The sequence below is a fragment of the Primulina tabacum genome, chromosome 11 (assembly GCF_025594145.1).
Source record: "Primulina tabacum isolate GXHZ01 chromosome 11, ASM2559414v2, whole genome shotgun sequence".
Lineage (NCBI taxonomy): Eukaryota > Viridiplantae > Streptophyta > Magnoliopsida > Lamiales > Gesneriaceae > Primulina > Primulina tabacum.
In genome coordinates, this window is record NC_134560.1 from 594,903 (window position 1) to 616,310 (window position 21,408).

General features: G+C 33.7%; 1 protein-coding gene across 3 annotated transcripts; it reads left to right on the forward strand.

The window, feature by feature from the left end:
* The first annotated feature begins 1,735 nt into the window (after positions 1-1,735).
* Positions 1,736-19,458, forward strand: LOC142518862 (187-kDa microtubule-associated protein AIR9). Of its 3 annotated transcripts, none has more exons than XM_075621686.1 (38): positions 1,736-1,952; positions 2,434-3,456; positions 3,845-3,916; positions 4,109-4,174; positions 4,341-4,412; positions 4,508-4,573; positions 4,685-4,747; positions 4,822-4,887; positions 5,545-5,644; positions 6,271-6,372; positions 7,214-7,443; positions 7,539-7,653; positions 8,481-8,601; positions 8,709-8,884; positions 9,270-9,405; positions 9,757-9,857; positions 9,973-10,020; positions 10,252-10,436; positions 10,517-10,634; positions 10,915-11,042; positions 12,091-12,259; positions 12,775-12,893; positions 13,126-13,294; positions 13,419-13,503; positions 13,594-13,667; positions 13,744-13,863; positions 14,306-14,501; positions 14,585-14,706; positions 14,996-15,203; positions 16,206-16,279; positions 17,076-17,214; positions 17,411-17,592; positions 17,744-17,899; positions 18,197-18,328; positions 18,425-18,483; positions 18,708-18,740; positions 18,841-18,972; positions 19,138-19,458. In XM_075621686.1, the coding sequence occupies exons 2-38, from the start codon at positions 2,548-2,550 to the stop codon at positions 19,312-19,314; spliced, it is 5,220 nt and encodes a 1,739-aa protein (XP_075477801.1). In that variant the 5' UTR covers positions 1,736-1,952; positions 2,434-2,547; the 3' UTR covers positions 19,315-19,458. The 3 variants fall into 3 exon arrangements, with proteins under 3 accessions (XP_075477801.1, XP_075477802.1, XP_075477803.1); XM_075621687.1 differs by having other exon boundaries at positions 1,779-1,952; positions 2,421-3,456; XM_075621688.1 differs by lacking the exon at positions 1,736-1,952 and adding an exon at positions 2,024-2,343.
* The last annotated feature ends 1,950 nt before the right edge of the window (positions 19,459-21,408 follow it).

The following is a 21,408-nucleotide window of genomic DNA, read 5'->3' on the forward strand; positions in this document are numbered from 1 at the left end:
TATTAATTTTTTAATTACCATAAACATATATAATGAAATAAGAACTTAAAAATATTATTTTAAATAATTATATAACTATGATCATAACTTGTATAAAAATATAATATATTTAAAATTAAAATTTATATGTATAATGTGCCAAAGATTATTATTTATGATTACAATTGACCTACGGCAGACCACAGAGATGAGGAACTCTAAAATACAAGATTTTATTAACTAGTATTTTTAAAGTATAAATATAGTCCAAATTTAGCGTCCGAGGACTAAAACGATCAGTTTGGTGACTTGTCACTTCATAATTTAATTTCGGCTTATCATATTGTCATTAGCTGAAACACAGCGATCTATGGGTAAATGATCTACGACATCACAACAGCTCCGCTATGTAAAGTTTTTGCTTTCGTTAGTTTTATCTGCTAAGCAATTATTTGCTGGAATTGGAATTCTATCCCATTTTATATGTTGCGGCATGCTTATCAGTTATCACGTACTCAGATCAGAATAAAAAAAATACGTTTACGTATAAATATAAGTACTCTCAACCAAGCTTTTACGAACTCAAAATGGCTTCAATTAAATGATGTTAAATGATTTTTGATTTTTTTAGCTCCGAATCTATCTATCTATATGAAACTTGACATATAAGACCGAACAAGTTGATTTGAAAATGAATGAATTTTAAATGACATTCATTTTTAGTGTATTTGAAATTTACTTAAATTTGTTCATCCAAACAAGACAATGAATTTCAAATTCATCTATCAAAGCACAACCATATCGAATTTGAAATGATGTAATTGAAACACATAATTGTGAGAAAAAATAAATAACAATAATTACCAATTGATTTTAAATCCAAAGATTTATTCGTCGCAGAGATTTGCTCATTTGTTTAAATAACATTATTTTGTGTAGTTGATAGATTTCTACCTACTTTTACAAAATCTCACATATTTTTAAAAATTTTCATAGAATCTTGTAGATTTATTTTGCATGACTGTAAACTTTTTTTATAGAACCATATATATTTTGTAGTTTATTATTTTAATTTTTTTAAATTTATTTGAACTAATATTTCTCTCTCAATATAATATTTTTTTACATATTGATGAAAGATAATAAATAAGTCGATACTAAATTTATTGCAATTAAGTTTCAATTATTCAATTAACATGTTTATTTAAATAAATAATAATAATTTTCAATATTAATAAATAATCAAACTTAAAATAATTTCATTTATTTTAAATAAATTTTTGTATAAAAAATATATCAATTTTGTTTTTGACATTATGTCAAATAAAAAAAATAAAAAACAATTATTTATATGAAAATAAATAATAAATATGTTAAAACATTTATAATTAAGATAATTTTTTTAAATTTTAATATATTTAATTTATTATAGATATTATTATATATGTGTAATTTATGCCCCATACATTTTAATTTTTAAACGTTAAAATATTTGTAAGCATCTTTGCTCTGTAACGTAGTTTATGGCCCCGTATATAGGGTGAGAAAAAATACCGAAATACCGAAATATCGAAAAATCGTACCGAAAAAATATCGAACTTACCGAAAAAATCGGTATACCGAACATTTCGGTACGGTATCATACCGTTCGGTATACCGAATTTTAGGTATCGGTATCGATATGAAAAAATTCCATACCGATATTTTCAGTACGGTATACGGTACCGTAGTTCGGTACCCACCCCTACCCATACATCTCTAATTTCCATTTGATTCCCTATTTTTCTTCTCCAGCTTGTCCTCTCTCTCTCTCTCTCTCTCCTACTTTTTTTTTTTTTACAAACTACTGATTTTTGCTTACATTTCGACAATAGTGACGTGTTTTTAAAATAAAGACTGGCAAAAGCTACCAAGTTTGGTTGAACTTTTTTGGTGGGTTCACTCTGCTTCACCAGATCTGCGACAATCTTGAGGTACTGGCTTACCTCTTGAAGTCATCTGCATTCTTGATTGTTCTTGTTGTCAATGCAATGGGTTTTCCTGGTCTTATTGAATTGGATTACAGCGTCGGTTTAGACTTAGAAATCGTTTTTTCGTCGGCCTTTGTAGATATTTCTTGATTTGGATGACTGCGTCAAGCGTCGGTTTTTGCTTAAGAACTTGAGCGTTGTTTATTCTTACTTTCTGTTATTGAATGTCTTGCATTGAAATAACCTGGAGTTACATCTGCCTGTTCTTTCGTTTATTGACTCTCTCTAGCCTCGGACACTTGACATTATTCTAACCCATGACTTCAGTGGATTTCAGACACCGTTTATAGTGATACGCGATGGTGTTCATAAACTCACGTTTTTTTCCCTATGAGTAAATATATTTTTATACTGGCAATTTTATTTTAGTAATTAGAGAGATTATCCTGTCGATCAATTAAATTTGCTTAGGTTCTAAAAACAGGTGGATCATTATGAACTGGAGTCTCAAAGTGTTCCCTTTCGCTCAAATGCTTCTCTCCTGTTTGTGGTAGAAAATCTGTTTTAGCTTGTTGGAGCTTGGTTGGCCTTACTCACAATGGAGGTGGTACCAACAATTCAATCCACCAAGGATTCCGTAGATTTGCGTCAAAACACCAGAGAGAAGCAGTCAGGTACAGAAGAATCGGCGCATATGATGCACACTCCAGGTCTTCTGGAAGAACCTTCCTCCGATACTTTGAAGAAAGTGTCTAAGGTAAATAAACAAAAGAGTATAACAACACCGACGAGTTGTAGTGTCATAGATGGGATTCCAAATAGAAAAACTGAAACAAAGAGTGCTTCAGAGTCTAAGATAAAAGAGGCACAATCAACTTTGACTAAACCAACAAGAAGTAGTGCTTCGCGCACTTCAGAATCAGTCCCTTTTAGTAGAAGGAGTAGCACTGGTGGTTTATCTGAAAAACAGCTGATTTCCATCGCAAAACGAGAAACCGGTGAGAGTGGTACAGCAGCAAGTAAAAGAACCACCTCTCTGGGCTCTGAAACTCTGAGGAAATCTCTTCCGGAATTTCGAAGAAGCTCAGTGCTATCTGTTGGTGCTAAACATGCTACTAGACTTGGTATTACTGAAACTCGGAGGTTGGCTCCTGTTTCACCTGTTGCTGAAACTCCAAGGACACCAACTAGTTCGGATTTGAGAGAGCAAGATTCTAGTAAAAAAATCCCAGTGAGATCATCTTCATCTGTTTCTTCTAAGAGGATTACTTCTCCATCGTTGGTTAGCTTTGGCAGTAGCAGCTCTGTCAGGAAGTCCGTTGCAAATGTTTCTTCACCCTCAACCCGGTCATCATCTGTTTCAAATGGCTCCAAGTCTGGTATTCTGTTGACATCGCTGGATAAAAGTTCGAGTTTGTATAGCCGTATGAAAGTTGGAACTCCAGAAAGTAAAGATTTCCGTCTTATGATGCTTCCTCAAGTAGAGGTCAAAGCTGGCGATGACATGGTATGATTTTCGTAAATAAGCTCTTGATAGGTGGATCTATATCAATAAGCTTTAACTGCTATTGGTCTTACCAATGTGTCTGGATCTTTTGTATTACGTTATTCTTGACTAGTATTTTTTATGAGGTCTTCGTGTGCTGCATTTCTTCTAGCTTGAGTGAATGGGACAATTTATGTCAAATTCTGGGATGTCCAAATCTATGTCTGTATTGTGTTTCTACACGGCCTGAGGCATTACAATAATATTTATTTTTATTCCAGCGGTGCCAAAGTTATCACGTGCTACCAAACATTTGATCTGGTTATATTTGAAATACTATTATCCTTGGCCCCTTGTTACTCTCATACTTTTCAGTTATTCAAGAATCCCTTTTCTTTTTTTTATGAAGAGATTGGATCTCCGAGGCCACAAGATACGCAATCTCAATACTGGCAAACTGAAGTTATCACCACATCTTGAGGTACTAGGGTTTTCTTCCTTTGGGGTTCACCGTTTGATCTTCTAGTTATGAGTGTATGCAAACATCTACTTGTCGGCTGGATTTATCCTTCCTAATGATATTTATAGTTACAAAATGGAGAAATCCAACCAAGATTGCTACATAGGTTGATGTAAACGAGTTTGTTTTTGACTGAAATATACTTTTCTGCAGTTTGTTTATCTTAGAGACAACATGTTGTCAACATTGGATGGAATTGAAGTCCTGCAGAGGTTGAAGGTATAGATAAATTGTTCAATACGAACAATCCTAATCTATGTTCTAAATTTTCAAGAAACAAGTTCAGGCTTGTGTATTTTCTTATTCCCATAGGTGATTGCCGACATGTTCTCTCTTATTCTTCTTTTTTTAACCTCTGGTGCATCACATAATGTTTTGTTTTCAGGTTCTTGATTTAAGCTTTAATGATTTCAAAGGACCTGGTTTTGAGCCGCTTCAGAATTGCAAAGCGCTGCAGGTGATCCTATCCCTGACTTTCTACTTTTTGATCAATGGTAGGATCTGTTACTGCTTTACTCTACGATAGAAAAACAATCAGATTTCTTATTGCAGCAACTCTATCTAGCTGGAAATCAAATCACATCCTTGAAGAGCCTTCCAGAGCTACCTAATTTGGAGGTGAACCCGTAGATACTTTTGGGATTGTCATTCTTCACTCTCTTAGGAATTTGGTCTAGCATGCTGCTAAAACAAATTACTTCTCTTTCTCATGTCCTTTTCCTTTTTCAGTTTCTGTCTGTAGCTCAGAATAAGTTAAAATCTCTTTCAATGGCAAGCCAGCCCCGTTTGCAGGTTTGTTTGCTGCTTTACAAATGCAATGATCAAATGTCCTGTGGTATGCAAAAGTAAACTATGTGTTTTCACAGGTTCTAGCTGCCAGCAAAAATAAAATTTCAACTTTGAAAGGCTTCCCATATTTACCAGCACTTGAGGTTAATCCAGCACTCCTGGCCCATTATTTTCGTTGTGTAATGCTAGCAGTTGGCTTGACCGAACCGCCTCTTACATTAAAAGTTGAATCTATAAATATCTTCTTTATTTTGTGAAGGCACTGTACTTACCTACTGTAAAATTTGTTTGCTTCTTTGCCTGTTTTCAAAGTAATCAACACATGTAAACACTGCTGTGTACAATGCTTATTGAATCAAGACATGGGGCATTGATTGTCAAAAAAGTTGAAATTAATATTTGGAGGGACATAGACCCAGTCACATTGAATGACCAAGGAATCATTCTGTATACTTGACTTGTTTCTTTACTTGTTTTTAAAGTAATCAACACTTGTAAACATGTTTGTGTACTAAGCTTATTAAATCAAGACATGGATGGGACATCGATTGTCAAAATTGAAGTTGAAATTTCATATTATTGGAGGAACATCGACCAAGTCACATTGAATGACCAAGGAATCATTTGTATACCTCTACCTCATTCTTATTTTGTCATATTAGTTCGTGATTGCTGATTTATGGACCAAAATGAGTTTGTTTATGTTAACCTTGATGATTCACTCATACTTTATTACCATATTAGTTCATGATTTCTAATTGTGTAGATCTAAATGAGCATTTAACTTTGATGATCTGCAGCATTTACGAGTGGAGGAGAATCCCATACTTAAAATGTCTCGTCTAGAAGCAGCTTCCATTTTGCTTGTCGGTCCAACCCTAAAAAAATTTAATGACAGAGGTAAGTCCGATGGTGCCACTTTATTTCTCACATTTTGAGGTCAATTGCTCCTTTCTTGGACGTCCAATTGTATCATCTTAAATTCGAGTTAATGTTTCAATAATACTATCTCTGTTCCAAATATATTGACTGCGTTTCCTGTTTCTTTTGTCTCAAATATAAACACAAACATATATATTTAGTGGTATTTCTTCAATTGTTTCATTATTATATCCTTATTTAATTTGCATTCTTGTAATTAATTTATTTCATTAAATTTGAAAATGTAATATTTTTATTAACGAAAAGTTTTTGAAAAATATACAGCAATTAAATACTTTCAACAATTTTTATATATTAAGTCTTGGATAAGATTTATTAGCTATTTTCAACAATTTTTTATTCACCATTATTTATACAATAACAAAACACTCACTAAGTAAAGATAAAATAGAAAATTTGTTTGTATAATTGGCTTTTCCAATGATATTCTTATTCCGTGAGAAAAACAAGCAAGTCTATATATTTTGGATGGAGAGAGTATAATTCTTCTTGATCTTTTCCAACATGATAGTATGTTTTGGGGATGTATGGCTATCTTTAAAACCCTAATTACGAATCTGATTCTCACCTTAATGTTCCTTCAGATTTGTCCCGTGAAGAGATTGGAATTGCGAAACGTTATCCATCACACACAGCTTTGTGCATTAGAAGCGGCTGGGAATTGTGCCGTCCAGAACAAGCTGCAGGTAAATGTTAAGAAATTTTGATTGTCTTACTGTCTCAAAAATGGCTTCAGCTTGTCCTTGTCTGAGTTTTAACAGCTTCCTCAGTGTTTGTCTTAAGTAGTTCATTTACATTTTGTAGACATCGGTGATAGCTGCTACATTTTTTTCCGTATAATGAGTGGTATATTAGATAATATAGAGGACAATGATAAGGGCTTTAAGTTTACAAAATACTAAATTTCTTTAAAGAGTCGCGAACTCACAGTGAACTGACTGAATTGTGTCTGGGATCAGCAAGTTGTTACTTTTCTCTGTGTGCAGTACATGAACAATGTAAATAAAAGTCCTTCAAGTGGGGGTACTGCTACTATGTCAAAAGAATCCTTGGCGGTCCTAGGATCTAGAACATTTACATAAAGCAAACTATTATGTGAAACCTCTACAATGAAAAGAGGAGTTTTCTGTTTATTCTAGCTCAATTTTATCAAGTTGTTCTAAGGAGCTGTTCTAGTGGACTCCAGCTTATTTTGTATTCAAACTTGCATGAATTTAGTCAACACTGGCTCAAGCTCCTATGTTTTATGTGTCATGGATATGCATCAGATAAGAAGTTAGTCCATCCCACCTATGCATGGATGACAAACTGTTTGATTTGATCTTCTGATAAATGTCTTTGCATTAGTATACCAGTTCTAATTGATCAAAAGGATTTCTAATTAGCAATTTAAGTTGGATGGCCACATAGCCTTGACCAAATCAACATTATTTCTCACCAACCAATGGAGTGGTCATGAGACTTGCAGCTGTTAGAAATTCATTTAATCCCTTTTCTCGTGCCTAAACATTTCGTATTCTTCTACAGATTCAACATTTAAATTTCTACTAGAACAATGGAAAGAACAACTTCCCTCTGGCTACTTGCTTAAGAAAGCATTCGTAGATCAACCATTTGAAGAAGATGCTTGTCATTGTCACTTTGAGTTTGTAAGCGACAAAACTGAAAGTAGTGATTCAGAACTAGAATTAAAATACCAGTGGTTTATCGGAGAGAGAACTCCTAATTTTTCTGCCGTTAATGGTGCAGTAAGAGAGGTATGGCAGGCGTTTTTTAAGCATTCATGCTTTGATGAGCTTATATTTATTTGTTTATCATCAAGTAATACAAAGATTTCTGTAAACTTCGTCAGGTTTTCATACCAAGTCGTAATGATATAGGCAGAGTTCTGAAAGTGGAGTGTACACCAGTTGTAGGAGGCACTGAATATCCTACCATTTTTGCGATATCTTCTCCAGTTTTTCCAGGTGTAATTTTTCTCACATAATTGATGAAATATGTGGACTTACCCTGTTGTTCATTTAAATGATGACGATGTAACCATTATTTACATGTTGACTAATTTTACAGGGATCAAAGTGATACATGCATCATCTTGCATTTGCCCTGCAATATGTTCACTAGTTTGTGGGTGCCATATTATGCAAAATCAATTATTAACAAAGAATAACTGGCTGAATTACTCAAACCTAAGAAAATAGTGTCTGAGGCTGGTCGAGGAAAAGGGTGGTCTTGTCATTCCTAATGTGTTTTTCAAGAGTTCAAAGCATGAGATAATCTATTATTTAAGTAAAAAAATGAATCAGAAAATACTTTGCTCAAGACCACCCTTTTCCTCGACCAGCCTCAGACACTATTTTCTTAGGTTTGAGTAATTCAGCTCAAAGCATGAGATAATCTATTATTTAAGTAAAAAAATGAATCAGAAAATACTTTGCTCAATAGTTTCACCAAAATCGAGTTCAACTTGATTTTGTAGAGATGAGTTTTTTTAATTATTGCAGTTAAAGCATTTTTTATTGGAAAAATAGGGTAAGATATTGCTTTCTCTATTTTCTTCATTTTCGACCTGTCATGGCATGCCTTTTCTATTCTCTATCAAAGAATGATATTTGTTCCCAGTTGTTGATCATGTACCTGTCTTTTCTTCTATATTGAGTTTTCTATTATCATCCACCAGCATTGTAGTTATTACCGTGATGGTGCTCACTAGACAAAATATGATGTGTCTTTATTAGAAGTTCGTCATTCAAACCGGTGTATCCATCAATTAATTATTGTTATCCTTCTGAAGGCACTGGAATCCCTAAGGTCATAAATATTGATGTGCATGGAGAGCTCGTGGAGGGAAACACACTTAAAGGGTATGCTGAGGTTGTATGGTGTGGTGGGACTCCAGGGAAAGGTGTTGCTAGGTAAAGATCATTGTTGGTTGTCGTATGAAGCACTTGGATTTCTATTATACTCTCCATGAGAAATAATGTCCTTTTAATGTGTGAGAATCACTGTATTTCTTCTGTAGCTGGCTTAGACGAAGATGGAATAGCAGCCCAGTGGTGATCACTGGTGCTGAAGAAGAAGAATACCAATTGACCCTAGATGATGTCGATTCGTGTTTGGTTTATATGTATACCCCTGTAACTGACGAAGGTACCAAAGGGGAACCTCAGTATGCGATCACTGAGTATGTAAAAGCAGGTGTGGGTTTGATATATGTAATATTCATCCTTCTTTAATAGTATCAATTATAATATGTGACAAGAGGCATTGTTGTTTGAATCGTGAGATGCCTCTATGATTTCACTTTCTAATGCAGGAAACATGCATAGACCGGAAAATTGACACGACCAAGAGCATAACACACACATATTTGGCACTTGCTTTTCTGGCTTGGTTTTATAATAATCTCTTTACACCAAGAATCATTAGTATTTGGACATCAGATCAAAGATTATTTCCAATAATGAACACCTCCCTTCAAAAAGAAATGTCTCATTTCGATTTCCTTTTGCCTGAACTATTATGTTCACGTACTTTACATCTTCTTAACTTAAAAAAAAACTTTATTATTTTTTGTGGGCAGCTCCTCCTTCTGTCAGTAATGTACAAGTTATTGGAGAGGCTGTTGAAGAATGTACTATCAGAGGAGTAGGGGAGTATTTTGGAGGACGACAAGGCCCTATCAAGTTTGAATGGTTGCGTGAAGATAAGGACACTGGGTTGGTGTTCATCCCTTTGTATTATTCCACTGTCGAGTCAATCAATTAGTTTAATAATTTGTTCTGTAATTTGATTATTATTTTTAGTTGATTGGTTTAATCATCTGGCTGATTATATACTGTTTGCACCTGTCTCATTAAGGTTTTTGGCTTGCTGCTATGGAAGCTGTCATTTTGTGATAACAAATGCAGCAGAATTTTTACTTGTGTTTTTCCCTTTTTGCTAATTGAAGTCTATTTATTTCTGTGGGCTGTGGCTCATGGTACTTGGCAGGCATTATTTTTCTGATCCTTGAGCTTTTTTGGTTTGATCAAAAATCTGATTTTTAGCTGTTTACCATACTCTTGCAGTGTATTCACATCGGTTTCAACTGGTACAAATGAATATACCTTATCCAGAGAAGATATAGGACGGCGATTGACTTTTGTCTATACACCTGTGAATTTTGAAGGTAAGCTTCATTTTTTGGTGGTTCAAGTCTTCAGTCTCCTGTTTCAGCTTTGCATCATGATTTCCTATTAGCACTAGCAGCAATTGAACTTTTTGGGTGTTTTGATGATTTCCAGGGAAGGAAGGGAAGTCTTTGTCAGCATCATCTGAAATGGTTAAGCGGGGTATGTTTACAGCCAGTCTGAGTTACGAAGTTCGGCTACTAGTATACAGCATTTAGTACCTTATTTGTGCAACAATTCTAACTACCAACTACCTATTTGTAGTTTGTTGGTTCTTTTTATTGTGATATCACCAGCTTTTCCATCCTCAACATGCTTTTCTAGTGATGCCATTACTGGCCGTTGTCATTTTCATTATTTTGTTCCATTCTCTCACTTACTCACAAATTACAGCTCCTCCAAAAGCATCAAATTTGAAGATAATAGGTGGATTGGAGGAAGGAAGTAAGATTTCTGTGACAGCTATCGTCATTGGAGGAACTGAAGCTTCCAGCAGAGTTCAGTGGTTCAAAAGTAATTCCTCTCGTTTTGAGGGTGATAATGGTCTCGATGCATTAAGTACATCCAAAATTGCCAAAGTAAGAAGCACCTACTTTTAGCTGTTCATCTACAAATTGTAAATTTTCAGACGTGCATCAGCTTAACTTTTTCTTTCTAGGCTTATCGCATACCTTTAGGTGCTGTTGGCAAATACCTTATTGCAAAATTTACACCAATGACCCCAGATGGTGAAGCTGGTGAACCAGCATATGTTACATCTGAAACATCTGTTGTAGGTGAGTTCCTTCTGTTGAAATATTTTTCAACCAGTTTGAAAAAGGATTCAGGCGATTGCGGATTTCCAGGTTTCCTGAAATAAGCAAATAAGGGGAAGTTAATCGTATTCTTGTCCCAGTAGCTTCCAAACATGTTTAGAGGGCCAGTAGTTCCTTCAGTTTATTATTGTTTCATTTACACGTGTCTTGATTTGTATACTCAGTGAACGTTCATCAATATAATTTGTTTACATTATTTGTTTATTCAGCTACTGTGCAGTAACACTGATGTTTCATGCAGCTCTTCCACCCACTCTAAACTTTTTGTCTATTACGGGTGATTACTCGGAAGGTGGAATTTTGACAGCATCTTATGGTTATGTTGGGGGTCATGAGGGGAAGAGTATCTATAATTGGTACATTCATGAGGTAAATGATATCTTATTAAGCAGGCAAATGTATTTACCTACTCCTTAACCTATATGCTACATGTTTTATACGATCATGAAGGGTTAAAGAAAGGAATGGATGAGGGTATTAGTGAACATGGCTTACCATAAAACCTCACATTAGTGAACATGGCTTACCATAAAACCTCACGTGTGTCACAAAATTAATTAAAAGCAAAAATCAAATTCCCATCCTCGAACCATGTGATATTTTTAAAAAATAACAACATATATATAAAAGAGTACACATGCTAAATTTCTCAACAATAAAACTTATATGTTCAATCCAATGTTAAAAAGTGAAAAACAGTTTAAAGAAATAGGCTAATTATGACTTTGTTTATAAAACCAACAATATGATTTCAAAGAAATATGATTGGGAGATCCAAAATAATAATTCTCTTTTATTGTGATATAAATAATCATACTAAATTTTTAGCAATCAATTAACTATTATTGGGAGCAATTATTGCCTTTGTTGGTAAAATAGTCAAAACGTGAAGTTTGAGCTGTTGTATGATTTAAAATATTGGAGTAACATTTGATAAAACAATAAGCGTTCGATCCTACAATTGTTATTCGACTAGACTTTGATTTTCATGGATCACAAGGAATGCAATTATTGGTAGAGTGATTGTTCGAAGTAATAATTGCCTTGTTACGATATCAATCGAAGCGTGACGCACCGTTACCACTAGCTATAACTTTTGTTAAAGTGAAAACGCATGATTGGATATGCATGTTAAGTTTCTCAACAAAAAATTATAGAAACTGCATGTTCATCCAATGTTATCATGTGAAAAGCAATTAAAAGAGATATACTTAATTATTTACAATTGATTGCAATAAAACATAATATAATTGGGAGATCCAAGGTAATGATTATTCTTTTAATGTAGCTATCATGTTATAATTTTAATAATCAGTTATCTAAATAACATGTAATCACATTTTCCCTACAAATGTTTATTTCTTTTATTAGTCAAATGACAATACTTTGCCACTGCAATTAATAGTCTAATCTGCAGGTCGAAAATGACTTGGGGGTTCTATTGCCTGAGGTTTCGAACCTTCTTCAATACCGAATATCAAAAGATAACATTGGTAAATTTATATCTTTTACTTGTACTCCAGTTCGGGATGATAATATTGTGGGAGAACCAAGAGCTTGTATTGGACAAGAACGTGTTCGTCCAGGTAACTGCTAATGCGATCGATGGTTTGCACTCTCAAAGAGAGTTTGTGCCTTATATCCATCTTTCTTTTTTGCCTCTATTTTCTCATTTGGAACTTTCTATGTTTTCAACTTATGAAGATGTCGGATCCTTAATACAGGATTAAGTTTAGATCTCTTGATTAATGCAAGCCTTTGAAATCTCGTACCTGAATTCTGACCACGAGATAGGACGAGTGACTTGTGTTTTTTCTAAATATTTATTGATATTGAAAAATATAATAGTATCCAATGCATTTATTCACTTCAAAATTATTCATTGGTATGGTGTAATATATTTCTATATTCTTACTTTTAGGAGGGAAGGCAGACATCAAAACACACACTCTAGTAATGTCTGATATCTGTCCCCGGTTTGTCTGTCTATGCGCCTTTTGATACTCCACATTTGTGGCTTGAAGAAGAGTTTCTAATGCAAAAATCTATTACTTGAAGTTGATCTCATTTTAACTTTTCCCCTTCCATGTTTCATTATTAGGAAGCCCAAGGTTGCTCTCTCTTCAAATTATTGGAACTGAAGTTGAAGGCACAACACTTAATGTTGAGAAGAGATACTGGGGTGGTGAAGAGGGCCAGTCAATTCACCGCTGGTTCCGGGTATATGATTTGGTTTATGAGTGTCCGTGACGGCCATTTCTTTCTTTTGATCAAATAATTTTGTATTTGAAAAACTTGTGCATATTTGTTCAGCTAATCAAGCTATAGTTTGATGTTTTCACCCAAAAATCTATGTGCTTTAATAAATGTTTTTGCACAATTAACATGTCAGAAATTGTCGATAATGCCTGCTATTTCTCATGTAGACTAATTATAGGGGCTCATGTTGCAGACTAGTTCCACCGGCACTCACAGCGAAATCAGTGGTGCTATTGCTTCATCATATACCCTCTCTGTTGATGATATCGATTTCTTCATTTCATTGTCATGTGAGCCAATTCGAAATGATGGTGCCCGTGGTCCAATTGTCCATTCTGAACAAGTGGGACCCATTGTGCCTGGTAATCTTAGAGAATACACAGTTTTTTTTCCATGCTGGGCTTGATTCATATTTCTATTGACATAGTTTTCGGTCATTACTCTTGGAAGTGACTGTACATTGAGCTATGACCTTTATTTTGAAAGGACCGCCAACATCCCATTCACTGGAATTTCATGGATCCCTCATTGAAGGAGAACGAATAAACTTCACTGCTTCTTACAGCGGAGGGTGAGCCTCTGTGGAAGCCCCATTTGAAACTGCATTTACTGTCTCTTTATTAACTTCACGTTGCATTGTTGTGACCTTTTATTTTTTCAGGGTGAAGGGTGATTGCTTGTATGAGTGGTTTAGAGTAAATATCAATGGTCACAAAGAAAAACTAAGTGCTGGTGGTAAATACTTTACTTATGTTTCATTTGCTGGGATGCTTGTTTAACTGTTAAGATGAACAACAAATTATCTCTACAGAATTTTTAGATTTAACCTTGGATGATGTGGGAGGATGTGTGGAACTTATTTATACTCCTGTACGTTCGGATGGATTGAAGGGGTTGACCAGGAAACTGGTTTCTAGTCCTGTTGTGCCCGGTGAGTAGTTCTTCTTTGTTATTTGTTGCAAATATTTTTATATTCTCTTCTCAAACACATTTTCCACGTTCTTATTCTTATTGCCCAGTGGAAAAATGTCTTGCCCCCCATGAATATTGCTCTTTAGTGCTAAACTCTTGTTTTTACTTTGACCCTGTGAGCCTGAAACTCATTGATTCTATAATGTTTTATTCAGTCATAGTTTTTGATTATTTGTCTTTCCGGGGCACAAAGGTGTGAGCTGGTATCAGTGATTAAATACCAATAAGTATGCATGTCACATGGATGATTATATGTAAAAGCTTCGCTCTCTGCTGTTTTCCGTTTTTCTTTTTACTCTTACCATACTTTTCTTTCAACATAATTATTTTTATCATTTCCCCCAGGGCAACACATGTAGAAACTTTTGCTCCAAGTCTAAAAAAATTGCTAATGTATGCAGGGGAGCCTGTAGGCATTGAATTGGTGATTCCTGATTGCTGTGAGGGCCAGGAAGTGGTCCCTGAAACCAGGTATTTTGGAGGGCAAGAAGGTGTCGGGAAATATAGCTGGCTACGATCAAAGTATAAGCTTCACGGTTCTGCCCTTATGGAACTGGCGGACAATGTTGACAATGCTGATATCCTTGGTCCTGCACTGTAAGTATTTTATCTGGTGGCAAGTCTCAAGTTTTGATTTTTGCACCACTACAATTTCATCGAACTATTTATTTTTGCCTCAGTACTTATACTCCATCTCTTGAAGATGTTGGATCTTTTGTAGCCATGTGTTGGCTCCCACAACGGTCAGATGGAAAATATGGAAACGCTTTGGTATCAATTTGTGAATCTCCAGTAACTCCAGGTAAAATCTTAGATCCCTGCCCCCTTTACTGTTCAGTTTTTTTGTTGATTTTTGCTTGAAAAGATACCCTGATCACATGAGTATATTCTATATCGCTTTAATTTGTTTCCCCTATATCTGAGATTAGTGAAAGCTTAATAAATCTGGTTTTATTAATCCTTTTTTTGGATAATATCCTCCTGGATATTATCATCATATAACCATTTTCTTGCTCAAATTCCCAGTCATGTCAGTTCTTGCCTAAACTTTTTATCCGTTCTAATTTTGGAGGAATTATATTGTGTGACAGCTCTTCCAGTAGTTAGTAATGTTTGCGTGAAAAAGTTGTCTTCAAGTGCTTATGTTGGCGAAGGAGAGTACTTTGGAGGATATGAAGGATTGAGCTTGTTTAGCTGGTATAGAGAATCTGATGAGGGAACAATTGTTCTCATCAGTGGAGCTAATTCTAAATCTTATGAAGTTTCAGATGAAGATTATAATTGCAAATTGTTGTTTGGGTAACTATTCTTGCTCTTTCATTTAAAGTATAATGATATGTAGTGAGATGCTGACAAATTTGTTCGCAAGGCTTGCTGGATTACTTCCAAAAATACCTGCCATGCAACTTGAAAATTCTTACCAAATTATTTTATGCATTTGACTTGAATAAATTCATTGTGTATTGCCCCGAAAAAGAATTTGCCATTTGGTGTTTGTGAGATGTTCCTTCAAAATTCTCATAAACAAATTATTCACTTGTCAAATCATCATTACATTAGTAAATGACAATAAATTCTCATTATTTTCCTTTTACTACTTTGTTGCTCATATCTCGAACAAGTGTCACATACAATATTACTCCATTTACTATAACACCAATTTTGTGAACACACCGGCAGTGTGCATCTGAGTCTAAGCCGGTAGAAAGTTTATATTTAATATTTAGCGCCGTGACACTTTCTTCGTCATAAATTATATTTCTTTCTAGAACCAAGCAGACATAGCTTTTTCATAATTTGGTGCTTTTAAGACTGTTTAAGCACTGGCACAGAGGTAAGCACTTCCATAATATTAACAAACATCTCAAGAATGGTCATTTCACCAAAAACACCAAACTACATTGGTGTTATGATATTATTTGCTTCAATAAGCTATTTCTCACAAATTGTCATTCATAGTAGTAAGTACCAAACAGTGTTAGTATTATGACCTTATTTGCATCTATAAACGCTTCCGACTCCTGAAGGCAGAACTGCAAATACATTCATCCAGGTATTGTTAGGTAAACTGTTTGCGTAGAAGTTGTCGAGACCTGTTTAGTTCAAGTTGGACTAAAACTAGAGTATATTGTATCTTATTAAGAAAAGGCAAATAAAATTATCTCAGGAGATCATATTTCACGAGCATGCAATTACAATTTTTCTATATAGGCAGCCAAGTACTTTGAAATGCTATACCACACTCCAGTTTATCGCCTGCTGAAGAATTCTTTTAAAGCAGATGTTTCTTTCATCTTGCAGGTATACACCTGTTCGTTCAGATTCAGTCCTCGGAGAACTTAGATTATCAGAGCCGACTGACGTAATTTTCCCAGGTGATACTTTCATCTTGACGGTCCTTTGCAGCTTTGTGTTGGTAATGAGCTGCAAAATGTTTGGCTTGTATCATCAAATTTGACAGTTTGTTTTGTCCTCTCATGGTCATACCTGTGAATCTGTGATTCTCATCCGTTTTGATCAACTCTCTAAAATATTGATCACCGGATATTGTTAATTGCAGCATTGGCTGTGTGCAGCATTTGAATTGAATGATGCATCAGTTGTAATAGATCCATTAAGAAATACAGTCAAACGATGAACTCAGTGCACAAGTTAGTTATAAGTTGTTTACTTGATTTTAGGTGTTAGCAACTATTATCCATCGCTGTTGTATCAATATGACTAAGAGATAGTTTTATATTGTTACTAAACAAATACATTACATTTTCATCGAAAACCTGTCTTATTTTATTTTGAAGCAAACACTGTGTCTGATTTGTTGTCTTTGGTGACAATTTCTACATTAAAAATCTATGTTTCTGTTGCAAAAATCCTCTGTTTCTCTCTTTATTCTCTATGATATTACTTAATTATACATAATTCTGTGCTCTGTAAAATATGACATGCACAAATCATAAATTAGCGTGAGAAAATGAAGTGTTCAGTGATCTCATTACCATGAGGTGAAATGAAGCTGTCAGCTCATTTATGTTGGTGATGCTGGGCTTTCTTTTGTATCAGATGCTAGCATTTACTCACCTGCACTGCACCACACCATCACCTATATTGCATCATTTAATCTTATAGTCAGTATTTTTTGATGCCATGCTCAAGAATTGCACTTTATCTCAGAGGTACCGAGAATTGAGTTGCTAGCTCTTACCGGAAAAGCAGTTGAAGGGGGGGTATTGACTGCCTTAGAAGTTATTCCGTCAACTCATAGTCAGCATAATGTTTGGGAGAAGTACAAGAAAGAAGTCAGATACCAGTGGTATGGGTACTCATAAAATTTATTTAATGTTTGTTGGCCATGCTATTTAACTCAACTGGACATTTATCATCCTCATTTGCCATCAAAATTTCCAAAATCCCGTTCTGTGAGGAGTTATAGAAAGAATCCAGATGTTTATTATATTGGTCTTTCTGGCTCACAATATCACTCATGCTGCATACCACTTATGTTGTAGGTTTTGCTCATCTGAAACTGAAAATGATCTGTCTTTCTACCCGTTTCCATCACAACGTTCGTGCTCCTATAAAGTACGATTTGAGGACATTGGTCGGTGCCTGAGGTGTGAATGCATTGTTACCGATGTTTTTGGAAGATCGAGTGAGCCAGCATATGCTGAAACTGATCCTGTTCTACCAGGTCTTTATTCTAAAAATACAACAGAATTCTTGTTCTTGAAGACCTTTCTGTGTGATATTATTCTAGGATGACGTGTCTTAGAGAGATTGGTCGCAGAAAGAAATGTTTGTGTGTGTCTCTCAATTCTGAAGGCTTTGTTGTCTGTTTTCAGGAGTTCCTAGAATGGGCAAGCTGGAAATTGAGGGTCGAGGTTTCCACACCAATTTATATGCTGTACGTGGCATTTATAGTGGGGGAAAGGAAGGGAAAAGTAGGATTCAGTGGCTTAGTTCAATGGTTGGAAGTCCTGATCTCATTGCTATTCCTGGTATAGTATCTCTCTTTGGCTGGTTCTCTGTTGTTGTTGAAAGTCGGATAGAGAACAAACATGGGAAATTTGTGTAAAATCCTCTTGGGTTTTGTATGACCTCAATATATTTTTATTCTGAATTATTGGCTCGATTTATCTCTAGTTACTCTCCTTGTTAATTCAGCAAAAGGATATCAAATTACTCAATCTGATTTTTGTTTTTGTTTGGAGGCCGATGATTACAAATACCTTGCGGTCTCTTCTGCATTACTCAAAAGACTATTTATCCCTTATAATGTTCTTGTTTCTTATCAGGGGAGACAGGAAGGATGTACGAGGCTAATGTTGATGACGTAGGCTACAGGCTAGTTGCGATTTATACTCCAGTAAGAGATGATGGGGTTGAGGGACAATCCGTCTCTGCATCAACAGATCCCGTTGCCGTTGGTAAATTTGGAACTGTCACGTTTTTTAGTTCTGCCCTACTTTTGCCAATTAAGTTGTTTTATGTGTGATTGCTCATGTTAATTCATCTACTTGCAGAGCCTGATGTTCTTAAAGAAGTGAAGCAGAAGCTGGATCTTGGATCCGTGAAGTTTGAGGTGTTTTCTCGTGTCAATAGTTTGTTTGAATCACTTTTTATGCATTGTGAATTTCTTTTCTTGTTTATCCATTAAAGTATGTAACCTGCTCTCATATCTCTAATTTTATTTTATCATATTTCAAGAGTTTCTCCAAATTATATTCCGATAACTTTTTGCTTGTGTTGATTCTTAAAGAGTCATAGATTCTCTAAACGTGTGCAAATTTATTGGTTGTGGATCAGGTTCTGTTCGACAAGGATCGATCTCCAAAAAAGGTTATTATTTTCAGTTTTCTACACAAATTCTTAACCATCTCCAAACTCATCAAGAAATATAGGAACTTATGTATGTACTCTACAATTATGAATATTGCAGATTCCTGGAATGGGAAGTCTCGAGAGAAGAATTCTTGAAGTCAACAGAAAAAGAATCAAAGTTGTGAAGCCAGGCTCTAAAACTTCGTTTCCTGCAGTAGAAATTCGTGGAAGTTATACTCCTCCTTTCCACGTACGTCTTTTTCTTCTTCATCTCTGCAACTCTACCCCCAATAACTGTAGCATTCAAAGTGAAGCTGCCTTTATTTCAATTATTATCGTCTTTACGTTCAATGATATACTTACTCGGGGTACTTGACTGTTATTTCTGTTGCATTCCTGCCTTCTCGTTGTGTAGGTCGAGCTATTCAGAAATGATCAACACCGTCTTAGAATTGTTATAGATGGTGAGAATGAAGTGGATTTGATGCTGCAGACTCGCCACCTTCGTGATGTTATTGTCCTAGTCATTCGGGGCTTTGCACAACGATTCAACAGTACACCACTCAATACTCTCCTGAAAATAGATATGTGATGCTTATTATGGGTTGCCTTTTTCTTTTGCGTGTATACATGCAATATTTGTATAGAGCTGTGTGTCTCTCTCTCAAGTACGGTGGTTTGTGAAGTATCATCTGTATTCTATATCTTTATATCTAATCTAACATACATATATAGATATATGATTTCCAACGGTGAGTTTTCTAATATACTTTTGATTTCCAACGGTGAGTTTTCTAATATATTTTTGTTAATTTAAGTTAACAAATTAAGTCGTTAGTTTTTTTTAAATGGTTTTTTTTTAATTCATTGTCCATAGTTTTAGCTATTAATACAAATTGAATTCATCAATTTTTCAACCATTTTTTTTTGTTGTTATTAAAATTAATTATTAAAATGAGTTGATTTTTTATTGTTAATGACTATTTAATGTTTTTAGTTTTTTTTTTCTTTTCTTTTATTTTACATATAAGTAAATCATTTTTATTTGTGATTCTTTTGTATATTCTGATCTATTTAACGTAACAAGTTGTAGATAAGAGTTCCTCAACGTTTACTTTTAAATTTTCTTTTCCCTTTTTCTTTTCTAAATTTTATGCACAAATATTTATTTATTGACATTTATTAGTTAATTTTTTAACAAGTTAGATTTTTAAATATAAACTAAGAAGCATTATACAGGACGAAAATTTTAAAATATTTTTTTAAACGTAAAATATTATTTAAATTATTTTGTGATTGCGATTTTGCAATAATTTTCTCAAATTAATTTTTTTAATTAATTATTCTTTAATTGTGTTTTGCTATTTGTACTTCTAATTGCGCTCGATAGAAATTCTGGCGTCATATATTGATGTAAGTTTATGTCTAATTCACTCGATTGTTTTCTTTCATGGGTTTAGGACATTTCATATGCTCTGAATAATATTTGGTAATTAATATACATTGATTATTGTTTGTTTATCTTCCTATCTTTTATGTGCATATGTTATTGTTTTTGTGGCACTATTCTTTTCTGATATATATATTTTTCATGATTTGCGGGTGTTTTTGTGCTTATTGTTTTTATTTACCATGGTTAGAAATATTATATGCATAGATAAATTTAACTCATAATGTGTAATTAGTAATACATATTAGTGGTTCATTAATTTATTTCACAATAACTACAATATTTTATTTAATGTTTGCTTTAATTTTTAAAATATAACTTATAAAATTTGTGGGCTTTTCAACACTTTTCTATTTTTCAGTTTTTTCATGTTATTATAAATATTATATTATTTTTTATGAATTTTATAATTTTTATTTATTTAATTTTTTTTAATATCTATAAATTTGTGAAATTCTTGATATTTTTATATAGATGATGAGAAAGATTAAAAGTTGAAATTTTTTAATAAATTGTTTAATATTTCAAATATAACTAATTAATTTTGTGAATGTTTCAACTTTATTATATGTTTTCAATTTTTTTATATTATTACAAATATTTTAGATTATTATAAAATAATTTTTTAAAGAAGTTAAGAATTTTTTATGTATTTAAATTATGTTTATGATTTATGAAATTCTTGATGTTTTATGTAAATGAGAAATATTGACAAATTTTAATAAATTGATTTAAGTAATAATTAATTAAGTAATAATTAAATAAACAGTAATTCAATAATTTAGTGGTTTCACTTATGATTTATTATGTGTTATGATAATATTTTACATGATAATATTTTTAATTAAATCTCATATTATTATATAACTTTGTTATACAATTTTCAGTTACGTTCCAAACTATAATAAAAATTATGACATTTAAGTTACTTTACGGTTTTAAAAATGACATTTAAGTTGCTTTATGGTTTAAAAATTTTTAGTTAACATTTTTTAACAATCAAAACATGACATTTAAGTTGTTTTACGGTTTTAAAATTTTATTTAACATTGTACCGTTACCACCGGCGATGAAACGCCTCTAACTCGTTTTTCTTTAAAATATACTAGAATTTCTTTTTGAAACATCTTGGCTTCACGCGAAATATATATATATATATAGACACGCACTCAGCATTTCTTTTACACTCACCATCTATTTTACTCAAAAATTCAAAAGTCCAGTAAAAATTGTGAC